Genomic DNA, 26799 nt, shown 5'->3' with positions numbered 1-26799 from the left:
AGCATGTACAGCTGTTATTCATTTCTATAATCACATCTATAACTGACCCATCGCAGTAAACCTGAGCTAACCGTACCGTATACTCCTCAATAACAGCACAAGTGTTTATTATACAACATCTACACAATAACACTCAACTCTATTAGTTATGTAATTACATATAGTTAAAGACACCTAAGTGTGACTTTCTATAATAATTCATTTATGGTTCAGGAAAGTAATGCTTTTTTAAAGAGAAAAGTAAGGAAAATACTCCAGATGTTTGAGAATATGAACCAGGACATCTGGACATTAACCCTTAAACATCCTAATGGACATTAACCCTTTAGCATCCTAATGGACATTAACCCTTATACATCCTAATGGACATTAACCCTTATACATCCTAATGGACATTAACCCTTATACATCCTAATGGACATTAACCCTTATACATCCTAGTGGACATTAACCCGTATACATCCTAGTGGACATTAACCCTTATACATCCTAGTGGACATTAACCCTTATACATCATAATGGACATTAACCCTTATACATCCTAATGGACATTAACCCTTATACATCCTAATGGACATTAACCCTTATACATCCTAGTGGACATTAACCCTTATACATCATAATGGACATTAACCCTTATACATCCTACTGGACATTAACCCTTATACATCCTAATGGACATTAACCCTTATACATCCTAATGGACATTAACCCTTATACATCCTAGTGGACATTAACCCTTATACATCCTAGTGGACATTAACCCTTATACATCCTAGTGGACATTAACCCTTATACATCTTAATAGACATTAACCCTTATACATCCTAATGGACATTAACCCTTATACATCTTAATAGACATTAACCCTTATACATCCTTATGGACATTAACCCTTATACATCCTAATGGACATTAACCCTTATACATCCTAATGGACATTAACCCTTATACATCCTAATGGACATTAACCCTTATACATCCTTATATGGACATTAACCCTTATACATCCTACTGGACATTAACCCTTATACATCCTAATGGACATTAACCCTTATACATCCTAGTGGAAATTAACCCTTATATATCCTTATGGACATTAACCCTTATACATCCTAGTGGACATTAACCCTTATACATCCTAGTGGACATTAACCCTTATACATCCTAGTGGACATTAACCTTTATACATCCTAGTGGACATTAACCCTTATACATCCTAGTGGACATTAACCCTTATACATCCTAGTGGACATTAACCCTTATACATCCTAATGGACATTAACCCTTATACATCCTAATGGACATTGTGTTTTTCAGTTTAGTTTTTGTGATCATTCTGCCTGTGTTAATGCTGACTGCATACATTTTGGCACAGGAGTGTATTTTTATTGGAATTTTACTATTTCAGCCTCATTTCCTTTAATAAATCTATTTTACAGTAGTAACACAAACTGGTTCCTTTCAGGACCTTAAGGACAAAAATATCCCCATTCAAACCCATTAAAATGTTTAATACCAGGGCCATTTAACTATAACATCATGCAGTCTTTGTTAATGGGCTTTCATTCTGTTGGCAAGGCTTCAACATTTACATTTTTACTATTTTTTTACCAGATGAAGCCATTTTCTCAGGTTTGGCCTATAAAGCAAATACTCACTCTATATTATAAAGCCGATTCTATAAATGATGCAGCTATAACTGTAGCACTTTACAGTAAGGTTGTATTAGTTATCATTAGTTAATGCATTAGTTAACATGAACTAACCATGAACAACACCTCTGTTCAGCGTTAGTTTATCTTTTTTGTTCACAGTGCATTAACTAATGTTAACAAGATTTTAATAATGCATTAGTAAATGTTGAAATTAACACGAACAAAGATAAATAAATGCTTTATATGTGCAGTTCATGTTAACTAATGATCCTTATTGTAAAGTGTTACCACCATAACTGTGTGTATGTGTGTGTGTGTTGGCATGGATATCAGAGTGTGGTTTGTGTGTGTGTAATAAAAAATGGAGTGTGTGTGCACTTGTAATATTAGAGAGAGAAAAACTCTACTGCAAATATCACACACACACACACACACACACACACACACACATGTTTGTTTTTGTGAAATGTGAGGACATTCCATAGGCGTAATGGTTTTTATACCGTACAAACCATATTTTCTATCCCCTTACACTGCCCCTGTCCCTAAACCTAACCCTCACAGGAGACTGTGCAGTTCACTTTCTGTGAAAAAAAACTTGTTCTGTGTGATTTATAAGCATTTTGAAAAGTGAGGACATGGGGAACGTCCTCATATTTCACCCTCTTTTTGTAATACCCATGTCATTATACACATTTGTGTCCTGATATTTCACAAAAACATGCCCACACATACACACACACACACACACACACACACACACACACACACACACACACACACACACACACACACACACACACGCACGCACGCACGCACGCACACACACACACTCTCTCTCTCTCTCTCTCTCTCTCTCTCTCTCTCTCAAAGTGAGAGCTCATTTCTGGACATATCAACCTCACATCTGGAACACAATTTGTTTAGATTTTTAGATTTAGAGTTCAACATGTTTCATAATATATATATTTATTTTTTATATATAGGCCTACTAGTAATTTTCATAAACTTAAACCTTTATATCTGTTTGTTTGTTTCACTTTTTAAAGTCTTTTCACCACAACAATACTCTGAAGAAGGGTCTTCTTTAAAATGAGACCAAGCTTAAGTTTGTGCTAAGATTACATTTTTTATGACAGTTTTTTGACATGGACGTTTCTGTCCTCAGTGGACCTCTGTGTAACTGTTTAATGTCGCTGCTCCTCGGCCATGTCTCCATGTCTCCGCCTCTTCTGCTGCTCCACACCAGCATGTCCTGACCTCCTCCTCCTCCTCCTCCTCCTCCTCCTCCTCCTCCTCCTCCTCCTCCTTCTCCCTCTGTGATTCAGGGCTGTCCCAGCAACTCGAGCCCACCTCTCGCTCTCCGCACACGGACACACAGACACACTGAAGCGCTGGAGGCTCCGCGCACAGAAGCGTTAGATTCGGCGAGCTGCTGCCCCGCCGCGGGCCGGTCCGTCGGGGAATGATGTGGGTTTGGTACTTTCTGCTCGGTTCGGGCTCGGGCTCTGGATCAGTCGGTGAGTCGCTGGCTTCATCCATTGTTTCTCTGGATCTCCTCCCGTAGCGCCATTAGTGCGGCAGTTGTTGTAGTGTTTCCTGGCAGCTGTTGCGTTCTCCTACACACACAAACACACACACACTTATGAGGCAGCTTGTAACTTTTGTTACATTAAGTAACGGGTTAGTGAAGCCGGCATCAATGTGCGCGCGCCTGCTCGCTCCCGGGGACTTGTTTTCTTCGTTGTGTGAACCGAGAGTTTGTGATTTACTGTGTGGACGCAGGAGTTGACACGCAGCGAACACTTTAATAAAGACACAGTTTCAGTGTTTTCACAGTCGTTTCTGAAGCTCGTTATACGCGTTATGGATCAATGACAGTCCTACCGTATTCATCAACGCCCGTGACGTGTCGTGAATCATGTAGTGTGTGAGCACATAATGGAGTGTGTGTGTGTGTGTGTGTGTGTGTGAGAGTGTTTGTGCGCTGAAGGTCAGCTCAACACCATACTATGGTCAGATAAACACTAACAAAGCTGCTGGTTATTTAGGCTAATCGAGAAGACTAGGAGTTGAACATGTTTTAGGTATTATTACACAGCTGAATCGATCAAGCATGAATCAGAATTGCTTTATCGCAGCTTTCAGAGCTCTGGCAGATCTGTGGGAAATATTCTGGCATGTATTTATTGTTTTCTGAAGTTGCTGTGTTGATGGCAGTGGGACAGCGCTATCACAAACCCAACCCAATCTCCTGCCTCTGAGCATCTGCAGTTCACATGCTCTTCATATGCACAGAAAACACCCTTTATATGCAGGATTTCTCAATTCACCACACACTAACACACACTTTACACGCGTGTGATCCAGTCTCCAGTTACATGTCATTAATCGATTGGCGGGAAGTGGCAGAACTTCTAAACCCACTGAGACACACAAATGGATTTTAAATCAATATAGTTAGAGGAATTATTATTCCATGTTTATTTATTTGTCAGGGACTATGCATAAAAAACTATTATCTCACAAGAGAAATGCCAAAAGGGTTATTCCTCGTCTCTTAATGGGTCATGGGTGTGTTTTGGGCGTAACAAGCAATAAACCAACCGGAGCCTCATCTCCCTTTCCCTTTAAAAGCCAATTGTGCTGCCACATGAGAGGATTCACTATTTACATGAGGAGAGACTGAACACTTCTCCAGAGAGGAATCCTTTTATTTTATTATTTAAACGTGTGTGTGTGTGTGTCCCTGTGTGTGTAATAAGCAGTGTGTGTGTGCTGCTGCTGCCATGTGTGTGTAATAAGCAGAGTGTGTGTGCTGCTGCACGTCCCTGTGTGTAATAAGCAGAGTGTGTGTGTGTGCTGCTGTGCGCCCCTGTGTGTGTAATAAGCAGTATGTGTGTGTGTGTGTGTGTGCTGCGCGTCCCTTTGTGTGTAATAAGCAGTGTGTGTGTGTGTGTGTGTGTGTGTGTGTGTGTGTGTGTATGCTGCTGCCATGTGTGTTTAATAAGCAGTGTGTGTGTAATAAGCAGAGTGTGTGTGTGTGTGTGTGTGTGCTGCTGCGTGTCCTTGTGTGTATAATAAGCAGTGTGTGTGTAATAAGCAGAGTGTGTGTGTGTGTGTGTGTGTGTGTGTGTGTGTGGGCTGCTGTGTGTCCCTGTATGTGTAAATATTCAGAGTGTGTGTGTGTGTTGTGCTCTGCCTATAGGCTCATATCACTAACACACTCTTTAAATAACACACAAACACTGCACTATTGACTTTAGAGCAGGTGTGTGTGTGTGTGTGTGTGACTTTAGAGCAGGTGTGTGTGTGTGTGTGTGTGACTTTAGAGCAGGTGTGTGTGTGTGACTTTAGAGCAGGTGTGTGTTGGTCAGTGGTGTTCAGTTCCTCCAATAGCAACGCTCCAGCAATGCTCCTGATCACACCTGGTGTTCAGACCAGACGCCCATGCGTGAACAGATGAGCAGTGCGTTTGATGTTTAAACAATGTGAACATGAGAACCGGCTGACCCTCGCAGAACACACTTGCATCAGGCCTGCTGTCACAGTGCACCGGGTGTGTGATAGTAAGGGTGTAACAATACAGTACATCAATCTAATGTCAAACATTAATACCTGTAGTATTTATAGATTTAAGAGGCACATTTGTTTTAACACTCTCCACATTTCCATACAATGTCCGTCTGTATTATCGACATGTGAGAGGTCATACTGTAGTGTACAAACATACTGTACGTCTCACAACTCAAAACTTACTCCACTTTTAATGAAACCAAGTGGCCAACACGACTCGTTTTCTACTGTTAGTTATGATGAAAGCATTCATTGCGATAAATCAGAGCGCTCAAATCATGGTAGAAAAGCCCTGCTCTAAATTATAACAGCTTTTCTTTGTAAACATACTAGTAACATTACAAGTGTGCACCTCAGGAAACGTTATAAAATGCAGTCCATGATCCCTTTAGGAAAAAAAAACGATTCTTCACCTTAAAGTTCAATGATGATCATCGGACAGACTTCCCAGCTCTCCAGTGGTCATCTTTAAGAACAGCGCAGGTGATAAGTTAGCACATCGCTACCACTAAAACTTTTCTACAACCCCAAATCAGAAAAAGTTGGGACAGTATGGAAAACACAAATAAAAAAAAAGAAGTGATTTCTAAATTTACTTTGACTTGTATTTCATTGCAGACAAAATGAACAAAAAATATTTCATGTTTTGTCTGGTCAACTTCATGTCATTTGTAAATATGCATCCTTTCCTGTCATTCAGACCTGCAACACATTTCAAAAAAAGTTGGGACAGTAAAGCATTTACCACTTTGTAATGTTGCCATTCCTTTTCACAACACTTAAAAGACGTTTAGGGACTGAAGACACCAAGTGATGAAGTGTTTCAGATGTAATTTTGTCCCATTCTTCCTGCAAACAAGTCTTAAGGTGGGCAACAGTACGGGGTCTTCGTTGTCCACATTCTCTATTGGAGACAGGTCGGGACTGAGGCAGGCCAGTCAAGTACCCGAACCCTCTTCCTCCACAGCCAGGACTGCAGAATGTGTGCAGAATGTGGTTTTGCATTGTCTTGTTGAAATATGCATGGACGTCCCTGGAAAAGATGTCTTCTTGAAGGCAGCATATTATGCTCCAAAATCTCTATGTACTTTTCAGCATTAATGGTGCCTTCACAGAAGTGCAAGTTACCTTTGCCAAGGGCACTGACACAACCCCATACCATGACAGACCCTGGCTTTTGGACTTGTTGCTGGTAATAGTCTGGATGATCCTTTTCTTCTTTGGTCCGGAGCACACGGCGTCCATTCTTCCCAAAAAATACCTCAAATACTGATTTATCTCACCACAGTACACGTTTCCACTGTGTGATGGTCCATCCCAGATGCCTCCGAGCCCAGAGAAGTCGACGGCGCTTCTGGACACTGTTAACATAGGGCTTCCTTTTGGCACAGTACAGTTTTAACTGGCATTTGTGGATGTAACTACGTATTGTGGTACTTGACAAAGGTTTGCCAAAGTAGTCCTGAGCCCATGTGGTGATATGGCTTCTAGATGACGATTCTTGATGCAGTGCCGCCTGAGGGATCGGAGATCACGGTTGTTCAGCTTAGGCTTGCGCCCTTGTCCTTTAAGCACTGAAATTCCTCCAGATTCCTTGAATCTTTTAATTATGTTATGCACTGTTGAATGTGAAATATCCAAATCTCTTCCTATCTTTCTTTGAGGAACATTGTTTTTAAACATTTAAATAATTTTCTCACGTATTTGTTGGCAAACTGGCGATCCTCGGCCCATCTTTGCTCCTAAAAGATTAGACCTTTCTTGGATGCTGCTTTTGTACCAAATCATAATTACAATCACCTGTTGACATCACCTGATTCAAATCACATCATTATTTAACCATTTTACCTCATTACTAGCCCTAAATTGCTCCTGTGCCAACTTTTTTTTTAAATGTGTTGCAGGTCTGAATGACAGGAAAGGATGCATATTTACAAATGACATGAAGTTGACCAGACAAAACATGAAATATTTTGTGTTCATATTGTCTGCAAGGAAATACAAGTCAAAGTAAATTTAGAAATCACTTCCTTTTTTTTTATTTGCGTTTTCCATACTGTCCCAACTTTTTCTTCAAAAATTTGAGTTAATACAATGTAGGAAATGGGTTTAATAAAGAGAAACTCAAAATATTATAGTATCTGAACCACATAAAAAAAAATGTTTGTGATAAATCATGAAAATAGCACAATTTGGCATGTTTGGCACAATTTGGCTTACACTGTGCCGACAGTGGAAGCTCAGTGTGGTTTTGGGCTCAGTGCTCCAGTTCCGAGACTATTAGCCCCGCCCGGCCCGATGGAAGCCCTGGCTCACACTGGTCCGACAGTGGAAACTCAGTGGGGTTTTGGGCTCAGTGCTCCAGGTCCGAGACTATTAGCCCCGCCCGGCCCGATGGAAGCCCTGGCTCGCACTGGTCCGACAGTGGAAACTCAGTGGGGTTTTGGGCTCAGTGCTCCAGGTCCGAGACTATTAGCCCCGCCTGGCCCGGCCCGATGGAAGCCCTGGCTCGCACTGGCCCGACAGTGGAAACTCAGTGGGGTTTTGGGCTCAGTGCTCCAGGTCCGAGACTATTAGCCCCGCCCGGCCCGGCCTGATGGAAGCCCTGACTCACACTGGGCCGACAGTGGAAACGCGGCTAATGACTACCATAGTGGGGGAAAATACTATAGTAGTTATGCTTGGTTACAAACATTCTCTTAAATATCTTCCTTTGTGTTCAGTAAGAAAGAAACTCATACACAAAACTGTGTCAGTGATGCCTCTGAAAACATTATCCTCAAACCCCTATCTGATGACCATACGTCTCTCCTGGAGACTAGCAGGAGCAGTCAAAATGATTCCTTATCCAGTCAAGTTCAGAAGTCTGAACCTCAATGTCTGGAAAGTGTGTCTTAAACTCAGAGTAAAGTTTGTTCACGTGTGTCTGTCCTGTCTGCAGAATCAGCTCCACCGTTTGAACATGTTCAGCTGAGGGAAACTACTGACATCCCTATCCTGACATATCCCACCCCAGAGGTCCATGTTCTTGGCACGAGTGCTCAGAGAGAAAATCCCCAACATGCTCCCGTCTCTGAAGTATTTTTCCGTTTCACGCGTGAGATAAATCCACAGAAAACTATATGTTCGTCGATATCATCCTTAACCTTGTAGTGAACAAATGCAACCAATTGTGATTTGCCACTAATGGCACAATTAGCTCCTCAGCAGTTGAATATGTTTTTTTTAGGATATCTCACATGACGCAAGCAGGGACGAGCTGGACATCTGCGTTGACTCTTCTGTAATTCAGGATGTTTTCTGTGCCGATATCTACACATGGAGAGTGTTTAGTTGTTAGATGTGGATGGTGTCATTGCTTGGTTGGACAGGACCTCAGCACACAGAAAATACAGTCGTTCCGGGAAACCCAAACATTTTAAAAATGTTTTGATATTGAAGCGTCTTTGTGTTGTCCATTTTTCTGAGCTTTTCTGGTGGTAATTTTCTTGGCTTGTGTCAGGCCACCTCTACATATTGTTTGCGCTGTTCTCAACAAGCTGTTACCATGACTGATTAAAATCGGCGACAAATATGAAAATGCACCTGCAGTAACTTGAAATTTAAACTAATATTTTCTGGTTTTGATCATTTTATTAGTGTCAATATATGATAAAATAGCGTATCAGTTTGTGATTTTTGTAATGATTCTACGGACGCCCTGCAGTCATGCCTCGGACCACTATGGGTCTGCGTCCCCCGGTTGAGGAACACTGCCCTGAGACCATACACAGTGGCACCGTCACACTCCACCCTGGATCCTCTCTCTGCTATTGCACAAAGATACCAGAAGAAAATACACAAGAATTTGCAAAGTAGATTTAGTCAAATGAAGTACTAAAGATACTCTGCCAGGTCAAAGGAAACAGTTCAACATGCAGTGAATTGTTTATCTTGGCATTCACATTTGCTTCAAGTCATGTGACAAAAGCACCAGCCTTCAGAGCAGCATGTTACACGTTACAACCTTTGCATTTTTGTTAGGTCTGTGTAGGGCTGGGTATTGACACAAATTCCATGATTCGAATCGATTTCTATTCACAAGCTTTAAATTCGATGTCGATTACTTTTGATATCAGGTACAGTACATGGCACATTTTCTCACCTAATGCTGTAAACTCTACAGGGAGTCAGTGGTACTACATTATATTAACGGTTAAAGTAACTGATTTGTATACAAACATTTAAATTACACTCAAGGATGATTTTTTTAAATAATAATAAAGTTATAATACTAACTTTACAATTACATAATAATTTCTACTACAATTAATTTTTTTAATATAAACATTTAAATGGGTACTGATTTACTGATTTATTCAAACATGCATTACATATTGAAGAACATTAAAAATGATGATGAATATGTAATATGGTGCATATATTTATGAATATGCTCCTCTCTAGAGTTAATTTTTTATAGCTGACTAGAAAAATGTATGGTTTATGGACATTCAGAGTTTATGGACACTGAATATGTTTTTTCTGAGGTAAATGTAAAGTGTTTACAAGCTGTACATGTGACGTGATAAGGATTTCAGTATGTTGTACTCGATCTTTTAACATACAGTGGGGAGAACAAGTATTTGATACACTGCCGATTTTGCAGGTTTTCCTACTTACAAAGCATGTAGAGGTCTGTAATTTTTTATCATTGGTACTCTTCAACTGTGTGTGACAGAATCTAAAACAAAAATCCAGAAAATCTCATTGTGTGATTTTCAAGTAATTCATTGGCATTTTATTGCATGACTTAAGTATTTGATCACCTACCAACCAGTAAGAATTCCAGCTCTCACAGACCTGTTAGTTTTTCTTTAAGAAGCCCTCCTGTTCTCCACTCATTACCTGTATTAACTGCACCTGTTTGAACTCGTTACCTGTATAAAAGACACCTGTCCACACACTCAATCAAACAGACTCCAACCTCTCCACAATGGCCAAGACCAGAGAGCTGTGTAAGGACATCAGGGATAAAATTGTAGACCTGCACAAGGCTGGGATGGGCTACAGGACAATAGGCAAGCAGCTTGGTGAGAAGGCAACAACTGTTGGCACAATTATTAGAAAATGGAAGAAGTTCAAGATGACGGTCAATCTCCCTCGCTCTGGGGCACCATGTAAGATCTCACCTCGTGGGGCATCAATGATCATGAGGAAGGTGAGGGATCAGCTCAGAACTACACGGCAGGACCTGGTCAATGACCTGAAGAGAGCTGGGACCACAGTCTCAAACAAAACCATTTGTAACACACTACGCCGTCATGGATTCAAATCCTCAAGCGCATGCAAGGTCCCCCTGCTCAAGCCAGCGCATGTCCAGGCCCGTCTGAAGTTTGCCAATGACCACCTGGATGATCCAGAGGAGGAATGGGAGAAGGTCATGTGGTCTGATGAGACAAAAACTTGCCGTGTTTGGAGGAAGAAGAAGGACGAGTACAACCCCAAGAACACCATCCCAACCGTGAAGCATGGAGGTGGAAACATCATTCTCTGGGGATGCTTTTCTGCAAAGGGGACAGGACAACTGCACCGTATTGAGGGGAGGATGGATGGGGCCATGTATCGCCAGATCTTGTATCCAGTAAGAGCATTGCAGATGGGTCGTGGCTGGGTCTTCCAGCATGACAACGACCTGAAACACACAGCCAGGGTAACTAAGGAGTGGCTCTGTAAGAAGCATCTCAAGGTCCTGGAGTTGCCTAGCCAGTCTCCAGATCTGAACCCAATAGAAGATCTTTGGAGGGAGCTGAAAGTCCTTATTGCCCAGCGACAGCCCCAAAACCTGAAGGATTTGGAGAAGGTCTGTATGGAGGAGTAGGCCAAAATCCCTGCTGCAGTGTGTGAGAGTGTGTGTGAGAGAGTGTGTGTGCAAACCTCGTCAAGAACTACAGGAAACGTATGATCTCTGTAATTGCAAACAAAGGTTTCTGTTCCAAAGGTTTCTGTTCCAAATATTATGTTCTGCTTTTCTGATGTATCAAATACTTGTCATTAGGGCTGTCAACGAATATTCTAAATTCGAATATATATTTGAATAGTTTTGAAAAAACGAATTTCGAAGGTGAAAATTAATATTCGAATAAATAAAAAAATGTGGGGAAAAAAACGCCCGCGGTAGTAGAGGCGTGGCTGTCTGCTTTGCGAGTGAAGCCTTGTGTACTTTGGCCTGTCTCCGCAGCGCGAGCCCCTGCTGACTGCGCGCGCTCCTCCCCAAATGGACGAGGTGTTTATATTTGACGCGCTCGCCGTTGTGCTTTTCTTTGAAACGACAGTTGGCGACTCGGAGTAATTGTTCTATAAACTATCAGGAAAAGTGTCGAGAAGAAGTGGGCTAATGTACACAGGTGACGATATTTATTTTAGTACACTTCACCGAAAACCACACTACAAAAGAATCATGTAAAACAGATCAAAATAAACCTTGATATTACTTGTGACATGAGAACAAAATGTATGTAGAAATGTAACGTTAACTTATACAACTCAATTTATGATATCTAAATGTTTCCTAATTTCACTAAACACTTTAGTGAGTTTTCACTTAGTTTCGTAAACTTTTCTTTATTAAACGGGCTTTTTTTATGCTTTTGTAGGCTCGTTTTGTAAATATAAATACAAATTAAACTAATTTGCATGTGCAAGCTGGACCAGCCTTACTTTGCATCGCCGCCACAAGCTTCTCTGTCTGCAACACGACAAGAGGCCATAACGGAGAAATTAATTTTGTTCATTTGTAAGGACATGAGAGCGATCAGTGTGGTGGATGGGGCTTCAGGGAGTTCTGTCAAGCAATGGAACCGAGGTACTGACTGAATAGATATTGCTTGAATAAAGGATAAATGCACTGCTTCCACTGGTTTGATTATTTACCGTTTCATGTCAAGGAAAAGTTCCATGTTTACCACAGCACAGCTCGCTCGGAGCGTTCAATAATATGCTGTAAAAAATGTATATTAATATTTGTTTCAATCACTGAATGAAGCCTGCTATATTTGGGACAAGAGTCGCGACCTTAAATTGCTAGCACAAAACTCTTGATCAGCTCTCAAAATGTGTTTGTTCATTTAAACCGTTATGCGCAGAGAGCGTGAGCGCGAGAGAGAGTGAGGTCTGCGGTCTTTAGCCATTAGTTAATTTACTTGTTTTTGTGTAGGTAATACGTTGTCAAATATGTTTAAACTTAACTAGACTACCTATATAAGTAGTTATGCCTCTTTGTATTCATTTGTCCTGTTATTGACGTAAAGAGCGTCATTGATAAAATGCGCAACCAGATGTTCGAATAGTTCGAATTTTCGTGCTTTTTTTAGAGGGAGTATTCAAACGTCATTTTTGAGCAATTTTGACAGCCCTACTTGTCATGCAATAAAATGCTAATGAATTACTTAAAAATCATACAATGTGATTTTCTGGATTTTTGTTTTAGATTTCGTCTCTCACAGTTGAAGTGTACCTATGATAAAAAATTACAGACTTTTTTTTTGGGCAAATCTGCAAAATCGGCAGTGTATCAAATACTTGTTCTCCCCACTGTACCTGTCCTTCAGACATTCATTAATGTTTATTTGGAGCGGAAGAGATGATCAGTTCACGTGAGCTGCGCGCTGCCGCTTCTCTTGAACTGAGGTGCACAGCGATCTGTCACACCACATTAAACAGCTCCAAAATGGTACTTTTTCAAATCTGAGACTTTGTTCCATATCAAAAGTAACATTTACATTTAGTCATTTAGCAGACGCTTTTATCCAAAGCTACTTACAAATGAGGGCAATAGAAGCGGCTAGAGCAGTCCAAGGGCAACAATAGCACAAAGATTACTATGATTTATTGGATGGGAGGCAGAACAATGTTCATTCATTAACTGAAAACAGGATAGACTAATCGATTCTTGGGATTTAAGAATTCATATCAGTTCATAAAATTGAGAATCGACACTTGCTTTCATCAGAAACTGTGACAGTTTGCTACCCTGAAAGAGCGTCTGTAAACTCTAGCAGAGGATCAGGTGCTTTGCTTACGGTCTCTTCATCATCTTGCCATGTTGGCACAAGGTTCCTGTGCTTTCTGTCTACTTTTGTATCTTAAACATACAAACAAACACAAGATTTCACTTCAACTGCATTTCATAGCAGCTCCCAAATTACTGAGCAATGGGAGGACGAAACTTGCAAACATCTACTTCCCAGATGAGCTCACAGGTGACATCATTGGCCAAGGTCTGAAAGATGAGCTGGCATCACGGTCGCTGCTACGACCACATGGTTTGCATGACAGCAGGACTACACATTCACAAGTGGAAGAGGCTTCCTTGTTTTGGACACAGGCTTCACGGATGAAATGGAGAGGTATGGCTCTGAGGTTCTTCTGGACCATTAATCAGTTGTTGTGGCAAAATGTGAAACCTTCCACAGTTTCTTCACCAGATTTTGGTGACATGAATCATACAATTCAGGCAGAGCTGTTTGACTGAAATATTCCCATTTCTTGGGTCTCAAGTCTTCTTCTGCTTGAAACTCTCTCTCTCTCAACCTCTTGAATTGGAAGCATGTCTTCTGATGTAATTGGTGGCAGTCACAGCTTTATGTCTTGCATCTGTTGCTTTGCTTGTCAAAAGGCACTTTTTTGCTGAATGCTCTGATATCAGTTTGCTGCGTGTGTTTCTGTGAGGCTGTTTTGTGAACGGACTCCCGAAGCTTTTCTTATTTATCATATTACGCATGGTGTGTAGCTTGTTTATTCAGTCTATTAATATTGGTATGTTTTAAGACAATCCAAAATTAAATGGAAAATGAAAAATGACCATTGTTACTACTTGCATACCCTCAAAGTTACCTGAGGTTTTGGAACCGAGTACCCGGGTATCACTAGCGTAGCTACGGGTGGGCCTGATTGAGAGCTTGCCCATCCTGTCAGATCCAGGGAAATATATATTTTTTAATAATACTATTTTCTAAAGTTTAACCCTCTAGGCGCCACAGTCGAGTTTACTCGACAAGATGCGGCACTGAATAAAACAGCCGATTTTGTCAAATAGGGTGTCAAATTTCGTTCGACCTCCCCTCCACTAGATGGCAGACATGTCATACTTAATCCCTGACTCAAAAAAACGTCATGCTTCTATACAAAATCTTCGAGCAAGAGCGCATTGAATCAGTGCGAACAAAACCGGAGCTAGTGTGCAAGTGAGCCATTTTATCAGAGCAATATTGTCAACGTCAGCAAGTATTTGCATTAGAATTAGATTATTATTAATTTCTAATGGCATCAATAAAGCTTACCCGCAATGAAGCGTTGGGTCTTCTATTCGCGGACCCTGATTCTGAAGGGGAATATCTGCCTTCAGAAGATTACGTGATTCTGAAAGTGAAAGTATAGCCCTACACCAAGCACAAACGGTGAATCCTTTGCCCAATGTAGATGGTCCTTTGCCCAATGTCAGTGGTGGGAACACAGTGGTGTTTCCCAGGGTCGGAGTGTTCATCGCGAAGTTAGAAGGCGTGTTACGCCGGCTTCACACCGCACGCGCAGGCAGGTGCATTGGCAGGGCAGGAGTGGTGCGTATGTATGGAGAGCGGGAGCCGCGCGTTGTGCATTCACACTGGCAGCTGAACCACGAATCGTGTATTGCAAATACAGTTAGGGGCAACGTGGAGGCAGGCTGGGGAGTCGCAATGACAGTAGTCCGAACTGTGCACACTGCGGCAGGCGCGCGCGTGCGCGTCTGTCTCTCGTCTTGTCTCGTCATCTCACTCATGATCTCTGCCTTGCCGTGGCGAGTGATCTTTTGAACTAAACAGGTCTTGTCTACTTGTGTTTGTGTGTCATATGAATAATATACATGTGCCCCATACATGGAATCAGAGTGCCTACTGTATAAATGGAAAGTCTCTACAGCAAAAGGCCAACCGTTACATGCATTCGGTTTGTTTCTACCATTTATTAGTAACTATTTACACAGTTTGTTTACTATTTACAATTTACCTGAGCATTCAGTATTGTGCAATATAGCATACAGAAGGTGAGGGACATTTTGGGGGAAAGAAGTGCTGCATTTATCATTTAAATATGTGACTTTTCATGAAAATTCCATAATCCAAGATGACCACCACCATATGACGTCATAATATGCAAATTAGAAGGGAAAATGTAATCCCTACATAAACTTTGGGTCATCCTTAATATTTCTCTAATTCACAGAAAGTCTCTATCTTTTATCACTTTTAAGATATAGCCTTTTGAAATTAAGATGTCAAAATCTAACGTTTTAGGAAAAAACCTCTGGCGCCTAAAGGGTTAACAATTTTTCAATAATTATTTTAAATGTGATTTATTTTGTCATGCTTTAGAACTCTATTCTAATATTAATAAAAATATGCAAATTCATCTCTTCAGTTACATCACGCCAGTAGTAATGTTATGTTCTTCTTCACTGCAATATCCGGATTCGATTCCAACTAGCAGCGCCTTTTTTGTTACAAAAAAATGGCTAAACTGCCATCTATGACACATTTAAGTAAGAAACACGTTTTGACAAAGATGTCAGGACGCCATAACACTTTTGTCATTTGAAAGTGAACTAACAGAGATGATGATATTATCAACATCTTCAATTCAAAACCCAGCCAACCCTGTTCCAACTCTTGTTTAGAACAGACATCAGCCATACGAGGTAAGCTATGGGAGGTTTTTAGTCTGGCCCGCCGTGGCATGGTTATGCAATATTTGCATGTAATATTTGTGAGCAAGTTGTTTTCTGAAATCTACATAAGCCACATGTACTGTATTAGCAATGGCCAACATGACATCATGACTTTGCGTAAACATACACAGCACTTTCTAAAGCCAAATGGCGTGTTATCTGTACGCATTTTGAGCTATCCACGTGTATGTCTACGCCGAAACAAACTATATTCTCCGCGTGTATGTCTACGCCGTGTGATTCCGCGTGTATGTCTACGCCGAAACGAACCATCATCTCCGCATGTATGTCTACGCCGTGTGATTCCGCGTGTATGTCTACGCCGAAACGAACCATCATCTCTGCATGTATGTCTACGCCGTGTGATTCCGAGTGAATGTCTACGCCGAAACGAAACATTATGTGTGTGTGTGTGTCCACAATGTAAATGGATTTATAAACATACTAAATTATGTTTTTTGGAAAATGTAAAAATGCAGAATGTTTCTTGTGATGGGTAGGTTTATGGGCAGTGTGTGTGTGATGGGTAGGTTTAGGGGTAGGGGCTGTGTAGGGGATAGAATGAAACGGCTTTGATAAACATGCCAAAAAACCGATTATGCGTCTTGATAGCACGCCAAAATGGCAAACGAATTGGTGTGTCATACATACGCCATTTCATGAGATCAGTCTGCAATGGCAAGTTGTCGATACAGGACACAGACATTGTGATTTCTGATAGTTATCAGGACTCGGGTTGGATCTCTGAATGATTTTTTTCACGTTGCAGCCGCTCACACTTGATCGCACGGAGCTTAGTGCTTACAGTATTTAGTTTCTGTGACTCTAGTAGCACTTAGTGGGATTTAAAAAAATAAAGTAACCCTGCAAACGGTCACGCTCAGACATCACAAACACAGCTGAACGGGGCTTGAGAAGGCATCAACATCATGAAAAGTACTTGAAAACAAATATAGGTCCTTGAAAGTTCTTGAATTAAATTTGAAAGAAATTTAGTTTAGAATGGTGTTATTTCAAATATTGTCCTACAGTATATGTGCTATCAAAGACAGAACGAAACATTGCTTATGTTCGGGGGGTGGAGGGGACGTAGCGGGGAAAAAAACTTGAACCCATGGAGAGCAGTACATACACTTGCTGAAAATGAAAAGTTGCGATTTTCTAGGATGATATGGCTAGCCCAGGAACTATACTCTCATTCCTGCGTAATAATCAAGGAACTTTGTGCCGTACCATGGGTGCAGTGGAGCAATGATAATACACAGCGCATGAAAACTTCTATCTTCTGTCAACATAACCAACATGACAACCTGCTTGAACAGAGAGAGTGCTGGGGACTATTTTCAGGTGCTGTGTAATATCATTGCTCCGCTGCACCCATGGTACGGCAGAAAAGTTCCTTGATCATTACACAGGAATGAGAGTATAGTTCCTAGCCATATTGGTCTAGAAAATCACAACTTTTCATTTTCGGTTGGTCTTAGTACACAATGTAACGATACACATCACAGCATGTAAATAGGAAAATGTTGGCGTTATTTTGTCACTTATTGAGCAGTAGGCTAGCTGGAGCCATATACTTCCAGTCTTTGTGCTAAGATAGGCTAGTGGTGGGTGCGTCAGACGAGAATGGTATGTATGGACTTATCTAACTCTGGGGGATACGGTGAATAAGCTAAATTCCCAAAAAGTTGGCATGTTCCTTTAAGTAGCCTACTTTAAGAGGTCTTTCGTGATGCTACATATGCTGGGTTATGAATCTGATAGGTGCTCAAAATAAAATAAATGGTGTTTGAAAAAGTCCTTGAAAGTCCTTGAATCTGGTGTTCATGAAAGAGTGGGAACCCTGAATTGAGTAATGATGAAATTGACCATTCAATTTAATTGAGTTGACCTAATAGGGTCTCTTCATTGAATTAACTCAAATATTTAAGTACAGAAAACTTAAAAAGGCAAAGAGACTAAACTCAACATTCCAGTTTATTTATTGGTGTTTACTTGTAATAAATAATGTATAAATCATTAAAACAAGTATTGTTTTTCACATCAACAGGTTTATTAGGTTTATACTATGTATAATATTCACATTCAATGCTCATAACGGTAAGCTCATATTTAACAGTCACATTTTCAAAAAGACATGTTAACAGTCACCTAAATGTGAATTTTGAAATTTGCACAGTAACAATGAATGGTAGTGTGCAAAAATTTGAAGTTTTATCCATTTTAACCAAATGTATTTTAGGCTGCAGATCTTTCTGCCCTATAGAGAGTAGAGATTACTTGGGGTAATTCAGGTGTAATGCACAAATTAGTCCGAACAGAAGGCACATTGCTCCAGGAAGGTCATGTATATTGTCCATCACCACTTTTCCCTCAAATACTAATCTAATCGAGGAGGGAGACAAATGTGGAAAGGTTAGGGGCTGAAGAGTTGTCCCATCTTCAACTATTACAATCCCCACTGGCACACCAAGAATCAGACATCCAGTGAGGAAACATTAACAAATTAAAATTAATTCCCATGCATGCAAGCTTATTGAGACTGTGTGAGTGATGGAGAGTGTGAATGTGTATGTGTGAGAGTGTGTGTACAGTATATGTCTTTACATTATTTTCTACTTCAAATACTTACCAGACATGTCTTAAAGAAAGCAGGGGAGTCATCTCCAAACACGAGGGGAAGTCCTTGAAGCTCAAGAGTTTGGACCTCAGTTGTCTCTGATAAAAAATAACATTTTATTAAATTCAACCACTTGTTATTGATAGATTATTTTTATGGAATTCATAACAGTCTTTAAATAGTTCAGCACATTTACACAACAATGAAGTCTATACAGGTTTCATATCAGTTTACTTTCTTCTAAAATAAATAATAAATTATTGGGTCTTCTAACTAACCTTCATTTGCTTCAGAGAGTTTCTTTAAGAGCTGACCAGCAACTTCCGTTTTTGGCTCTGAAAATGTCCAAGAGTGTTGGTCAAGGGTCTCGTAAACCTTTTTAAGGTTCTTGCCAGCAATCCTATAAACTCCATGCAGATCTGAGAAAACATTGCAAGAAGGGGTGGGTAATGGCATGTAGAAAATACACTCACCTAAAGGATTATTAGGAACACCATACTAATACTGTGTTTGACCCCCTTTCGCCTTCAGAACTGTCTTAATTCTACGTGGCATTGATTCAACAAGGTGCTGAAAGCATTCTTTAGAAATGTTGGCCCATATTGATAGGAGAGCATCTTGCAGTTGATGGAGATTTGTGGGATGCACATCCAGGGCACGAAGCTCCCGTTCCACCACGTCCCAAAGATGCTCTATTGGGTTGAGATCTGGTGACTGTGGGGGCCATTTTAGTACAGTGAACTCATTGTCATGTTCAAGAAACCAATTTGAAATGATTCGAGCTTTGTGACATGGTGCATTATCCTGCTGGAAGTAGCCATTAGAGGATGGGTACATGGTGGTCATAAAGGGATGGACATGGTCAGAAACAATGCTCAGGTAGGCCGTGGCATTCAAACGATGCCCAATTGGCACTAAGGGGCCTAAAGTGTGCCAAGAAAACATCCCCCACACCATTACACCACCACCACCAGCCTGCACAGTGGTAACCAGGCATGATGGATCCATGTTCTCCTTCTGTTTACGCCAAATTCTGACTCTACCATCTGAATGTCTCAACAGAAATCGAGACTCATCAGACCAGGCAACATTTTTCCAGTCTTCAACTGTCCAATTTTGGTGAGCTCATGCAAATTGTAGCCTCTTTTTCCTATTTGTAGTGGAGATGAGTGGTACCCGGTGGGGTCTTCTGCTGTTGTAGCCCATCCACCTCAAGGTTGTGTGTGTTGTGGCTTCACAAATGTTTTGCTGCATACCTCGGTTGTAACGAGTGGTTATTTCAGTCAAAGTTGCTCTTCAATCAGCTTGAATCAGTCGACCCATTCTCCTCTGACCTCTAGCATCAACAAGGCATTTTCGAAATTGAACAGGTGTTCCTAATAATCAATTAGGTGAGTGTATATGACAGTATCCATACCTTTGAGAGTCAAAAAAACATATACAAGCTAAACAAAATTAATATTCGTGGCTCCTGACGATACATTCCTGTCTTATGAAACAACACGGCCTGTGCAAGAAACTGAACATTATTTACAACATTATTAACTTTAATCCACAGCCTCTGCAAACAGTCCTCAGTGCGTTCACAACAGTCTGGAGAGCGGCCGATCGTAATGATGTACAGTAGATCAAACCTTGGGAATCTGTGAAAAGTCAATCTTCCCGCTTTGAGATTGTGAAAATGTAATCCTACTTTGTTATACAATTTGTAGCATCCAGGATAGTAGCGAGCACCATTTTAATGAACAAAACAACATACGCATACAGCCTCTCCACACCAGTTCATGTGAGTTTGCGCCCGTGCACATGTCAATGTATGCGTCAGGACAATGCATGCAATCGCTCTTGTAGTTCTGCCAATGGGAGGTCCCAAATTTACAATCTTTTATTGATGAGAATCATGTCTCTATTTTTTTACTAGTCAGTCATCTATACTTTGAGCTTTCAGAAGATTTCTTTACCTTTCTCAAATTAGGAAGGAAGTTTTTTTCCCTACCTCTTTTTGGCCACTTAAAGTTTACTTAGGATTGGATCTACTAATTTTGCCCTGTAGTTATCCATCTTGAAGTGCAGACTGTTTTTCTAGCCATCATATCCCATGTATGAACCAGTCTCTAAAGTCAGGGACACACCAAGCCATCGGGCCTGGCTGCACCACTGGCTCTAGTTGGACGACGTCTGTTTTTTTTTTTGCCGATTCACTGTGTAGAATCGGCGCTGGGCCGTCGGTGAGAGAGAGAGAACTCTGATTGGCTGTTCAGTTTAGCAAACAAGCCAGTGCATGAGAACAAGAGCAAAAGTGATGAAATCAAGCAAAGAAGTCATGACGGTTATAATTTTACGTCATCTTCCCTGAGCAACAATGCACAAATATTTTCTTAATAACATGAGCGGAGTGCAATAAAGAACGTGATCAGCGTGATTGATATTCAAAATGGTGAGCAAGCGCTGCTGTTTATGGTTTGTATACCTGCAGTCTTAGTTTGGCTTTCCCTTTTTGAATGATGTATACAGACAAGTATATCTCCACACACAGGCGCAGAACGCACATGCTAGTTGACAGCAGTCCTTTTGATGTGTTCAGGTGATGTTTTTTCCCAGACGTGAGGCGAAAACACAGTCGAGTTTCATCAGCGTAGTTCTTTGGTGTCGGTTTGGTGTGTCCCTACCTTAGGGGTGCTTTCACGCTAGCTGTTTAGTTTGAAATGGGGCACGGTTTGCGGTTCTGTCTTGTGGACCGGGGATGCGCATGGAGGTACCGAACCCGAGGCAATCCACTGTCTCCTCAAAAGAGTCTGTTTACAAGCAGCAGAAATTCGACGCCCATACAGTAAACTCAGGTGTCGTTTACTCAGATGTGCATAATAGCACCAAATCAATAAAACACAATATATTGACTGTGTTCTGTTTTCTATCATGCACTGTGCACGTTTGTGATGCAACAGTGTTCAATAGAATCAAGTTGAGTGTGAAACCAGACCAGCACGGCGGGGAGCGGCGCAAACAATCACACTCGGACCTCAGCAAATAAGCCCAGTGTGAAGCCCCCTAAAGCAAGGATGCTTGTTCCCAAGAGCCTCTGCTGCTTTACCATTCTGCTTGCCACTAGGGTACGATTTGTGACCATACATTTCAGCCGCCATCTGCTCAAGTACAGCTCTGGAAAATTTTGTATTAAGAGACCACTGCAATTTTTTTCTTAAATCAGCATCTCTACATGTATGGCAGCCATTCCATTCCAGTGTCTGTTGAATTCCAACAATTCTGCTGAATGAGGTGCTGATTAAGTGATCACCTGAACCAAATCTTATTTAATGAGGAAAAGTATAAAAAACACTGCTGTGGTCATCACTATCCTCTTGCAATAGAACCAGCTGGATGGCAAAGAACAGTGCTAGTAGTACCTCAAAAGTAATTGGAATCAAAAAATAACTATTGACCCTGCCAGAAGATTTGAAAAGGAAAGTTTTGAGTGAGGAAAATAAGGGTTCAATTCCGGCTTTACTGGCAGAGGGATACAGTGAGCGTCGGGTTGCTTCCATCCTTAAAATTTCAAAGACGGCGGTTCATAAGAACAAGGTCAAGCAGCAGACATTGGGGCCAACAAAGCTACAGACCGGAAGAGGGCAAAAACAACTTTCAACTGACCTGAATGACCGCCAACTCATTCGAATGGCAAGTGCTAGGCGAGGACGGTTCGAAACAGGCTCCTAGGGGCAGGGCTGAAGTCGTGCAAAGCTAGAAAAAGCTTCATCAATGAAAAGCAAAGAAGAGCCAGGCTGAGGTTTGCAAGAGACCATAAGGATTGGACTGGAGTAAGGTCATCTTCTCTGATGAGTCCAATTTTCAGCTTTGTCCAACACCTGGTCGTCTAATGGTTAGATGGAGACCTGGAAAGGCCTACAACCCAAAGTGTCTCGCACCCACTGTGAAATTTAGTGGAGGATCGGTGATGGTCTGGGGGTGCTTCAGCAAGGCTAGAATCGGGCAGATTTGTCTTTGTGAAGGATGCATGAATCAAGCCACGTTCAAGGTTGTCCAGGAATAAAACTTGCTTCCTTCTGCTCTGACAATGTTCCCCAACTCTGAGGACATTTTCCAGCAGGAAAATGCTCCATGCCACACAGCCAGGTCAATCAAGGTGTGGATGGAGGAACCTGAACCCTATTGAAAACCTCTGGAATATGATCAAGAGGAATATGGATGGTCACAAGCCATCAAACAAAGCCGAGCTGCATGAATTTTTGCACCAGGAGTGGCATAAAGTCACCCAACATCAATGTGAAAGACTGGTGGAGAGCATGCCAAGACACATGAAAGCTGTGATTCAAAATCAGGGTTATTCCACCAAATATTGATTTCTGAACTCTTCCTAAGTTAAAACATTAGTATTGTGTTGTTTAAAAATGAATATTAACTTATTTTCTTTCCATTATTCAAGGTCTGACAACACTGCATCTTTTTTTAGTTATTTTGACCAGTTGTCGTTTTCGGCAAATAAATGCTCTAAATGACAATATTTTCATTTGGAATTTGGGAAAATTTTTAGCCAGTAGTTTATAGAATAAAACAAAAATGTTAATTTTACCCAAACACATACCAATAAATAGTAAAACCAGAGAAACTGATAATTTTGCAGTGGTCGCTTAATTTTTTCCAGAGCTGTATATTGTGTTTCTCTTGAAAAACTTAATGTCTTTAGTTCTCAAATGTGCTGTTGCCCTGCCTTGAAACAAATTATTGACCTATTAAATACTTCTAGACATCTACTAAGGCGCTCAGGTAAATCAACATCTGACTGTAACACTGTGCCATTGGTGCAAGTAGAACTTAGATCTCAATCATTCAGTCCAATAACCTTCACAGTAGCCTTATGGCGGAGGTCTTCTACTGTATGTTAACTAAATTACACAAGGCATGGCCAAATTATGGCTCCTCAAACTATAGGCGAAAATGAAAGTTGAGCTTTTTTTTCACTTCCAGCACGAGTGCATTCACAGTTTAAGGTCGAGAGGATTAGACGAATCTTTCAGCATTAGAATTTTGTAAAACTTTACAATAAGGTTTTTATTTGTAAACATTAATTAACTACATTAGTTAATATGAACTAAAAATGAACAATACCTGCACCTGCATTTAATAATCAATAAGTAAAACTATTGTTAATTTCAACATTTACTAATACATTTTTAAGATAATCTGTTAACGTTAGTTAATACACAGTGAACTAGCATGAACTTTTTTAATAACATAATTTAACATAACATTAACAAAAGTTAATAAATGCTGTAAGAATATATTGCTCATTGTTAGTTCATGTTAGTTAATGTATTAACCAATGTTAACAAATGAGACCTTATTGTAAAGGGGAAAGAATGAGAAAAAAAAAGAAGTTTTTCAATAAAATCAGTTTAGGGGTGTGCAATATCATCCTACATCCCATGAACGTTTGGTTGTAAGAAATAGCCTGCCTGGCACTTTATAATCAGTCAGTGGCATGTGATCTGTTATTTCATGCATATACCTCACAGTATAAACCTTTTGCTGATCTATTCTCCGCTCATAGGAGCGCAGATGTTCAGTGTACAGTAACTCAGAGTTCTTTAAAACAAGAGTTCTTTAAAACAAGAAAGTCATCAGTAATATGCTTTCCATCAAATCTAATGGTCCAGAGATTAACCAGAGGACCAAAGCACTTTATCAGGGGAGCGTAGTGCTCAATGTAATGGTGCTAATTTTAACCTGAAGAAAGTTTATGTGGTATTCAGTCTTGCAGGCCAAGTGCATAGACTCATCAGTTAATTCCACTATATCTTTTACCTCCCATCAGTTTTTCCCAAAACTTGTCTCCATAGAGATGTAGCAGACTCTGCCGCCTCTTGAGGAGCTGTAGCGGACGCCGCCTCGTGAGGAAGTGTTTACGGCCCACACACACAGCATAGTGGTGGCCACTACAGGAAGTACCGTGGACAAAGGGATGATCTCAGGAACTAAGGGACTTGGACTGTGTGGTGTGGTGGTCATGATGTGTGAGGATTCAGGAGTGACGTGATGAGACTCTGGCGTTCCTCATCAGCCACTCCTACAGTAAATGATGAACCACTCATCAGAAGGCCAATATACTGAGCCAAAGTCCAGTGAGCGGAATGGTGAGGTATAAAACATTGACTTTCTGAGTGTGTCCTACTTAAAGCCAGTGCTTTACCTGTTGAAAGTCACATCTTGAGCCTGAATGATGAAAACACTGAACTAACAAAGACAACGAAAACGATCTCGATTACATCGCTGCCAAATATCAGGATCCCACCACTGATGACCTGCTGGGTATGTCTTCGCTTGTTGATCCCAGGTTCAAAACCCAACACATTGACAGTGACAAGATAGAGGGAACACAAGGCAGAGCTGTGTTTGCACTGGAGTCTTGCTGACCTTACAGAGTTCAGCAGCCTACATCTGCCTCCACACCACAGAGCCCTGATGCAGAACAAACGCCACCCAAGAAAGCAAAGAAATCACTTGCCAGCTTTTTGAAAACCTCAGGTTCTGTAAGTGCGTCTGCTTCCTCATCTCTAAAAAGAGACAATTGAAGGGCTACCTGTCCACACAAATGCAGATAGTGAGGTGCATCCTCTGGAATGGTGGAAAGTCCATGAGCCAACTTGCTAGAAAGTATTTGTTCCATTCCAGCAACACATGCTCCCTCAGAAAGAGCCTTCAGCACTGGTGGCAATATTGTCACATGCCAAACGGCAAATCTCAAGCAAGATAAAGTCAATCAACTGGTTTTCCTGGATAAAAATTTGTGATCATGTTCAGTCATACTTTGCATTCTTCCAGAAGCAGATCATTTGTAGGAAGGTGAAAGTTATGTTCTAAAGCTGCCAAGTTTACAAGAGTTAGGATTCAGAAATATTTGTTCATCTTTGGTTGATTACAGAAGGTAGTTTACATTTTGTATTTGACTTTTTTAGGCTATTTAGTGTTTTTACCTTTTAGGAGTTATGCTAAAGTCTCTGACTGTACATTTATTTTACTAGACCAAGCTCAATTATTATTGAATGTTAATACTTTGCAGAATTGCTATTTTAAAATAAAAATGTTAATCTGTTTTTGCTGCATCTGTTTGTTTATTCTATACTTATTCTTGTTGAATGTGACTAGCAGCCATATCACCCTGTAGCCCAAGACTGGTTTCCCACTGAAGCTAAGCAGGGCTGAGCCTGGTCAGTACCTGGATGGGAGACTCCTGGGAAAACCAGGCTTCTGCTTTAGGAGGTGTTAGTGAGGCCAGCAGGGGGTGATCACACTGTGGTCTGTGTGGGTCCTAACACCCCAGTGTAGTGATGGGGACACTATAATGTAACAAGCACCGTCCTCCGGATGAGACGTTAAACCGAGGTCCTGACTCTCTGTGGTCATTAAAATTCCCAGCTATTAGTAGCCAGTGCAGACTGATGAGGAGAGGGGTGACGTGCGCTCTCTTCGGCTCGTTAAAGACCACCCTCGCCGCTGCATTCTGGATCAGTTGCAAGGGTTTGATAGTGCATGCCGGAAGGCCCGCTAGAAGAGCATTACAGTAGTCCAGTCTGGAGAGAACAAGAGCTTGGACCAGGAGTTGTGTGGCCTGTTCTGATAGGAAGGGTCTACTCTTCCTAATGTTGTATAACGCAAATCTGCAGGACCGGGTTGTTTGAAAAAAGGATTTTCTCCTTTGGGTGATTGACAAATGTGCTTCATGTGTTACTGATTGGTGAAGGACATTACATTTGTACACTGACAAACTCTCTGACAACACTATCACTAAAAGTGCAATTATGCTTCTTTTTTAGTAAGAGGCTCAGACAGTAAATTTAAATTACATAAATGCTAAATAATTCTAATACATGGGGCAGTGTTTGCATATTCAAAAAGAAATGAGCCAAACGATATTGCAGTTGCTCTTGTAGTGCATTAGCGCTGCTGCCAGCCGAGGATGAATGACTGTCCTTCAGTGTCACTATTCTGGACATCATAGTCACTCCTTACTGCAACTTGTGGATTGTAGTCTGATGCATTGATATCTGCATGTGTGAGAATTGAATGTTGAGTATATGTTAGTTTTGAATGTGGTCAGTTGTGGACAGAATTATTGGCACCCCTGATAAATATGATCAAAGATGGCTTTAAAAATAAATCTGCATTGTTTATCCTATTAATCTTTC

At 40.9% G+C, this 26799-nt stretch overlaps 1 protein-coding gene across 1 annotated transcript in view; it reads left to right on the top strand.

Annotated features, from left to right (window-relative positions):
* Window positions 1–2966: 2966 nt before the first annotated feature.
* Window positions 2967–26799, top strand: part of ldlrad3 (low density lipoprotein receptor class A domain containing 3) — a 45474-nt gene continuing 21641 nt past the window's right edge. Inside the window, exon 1 of the mRNA XM_079808862.1 lies at window positions 2967–3178. Coding sequence (XP_079664988.1) covers window positions 3124–3178 — 55 coding nt within the window. The 5' untranslated portion in view covers window positions 2967–3123. The remainder of the gene's footprint in view (window positions 3179–26799) is intronic.

Source organism: Gobio gobio, assembly GCF_949357685.1.
Source record: "Gobio gobio genome assembly, chromosome: 25".
Lineage (NCBI taxonomy): Eukaryota > Metazoa > Chordata > Actinopteri > Cypriniformes > Gobionidae > Gobio > Gobio gobio.
The sequence above is the reverse complement of the archived record's forward strand: the minus strand, read 5'-3'. Positions and strand labels throughout refer to the sequence as shown.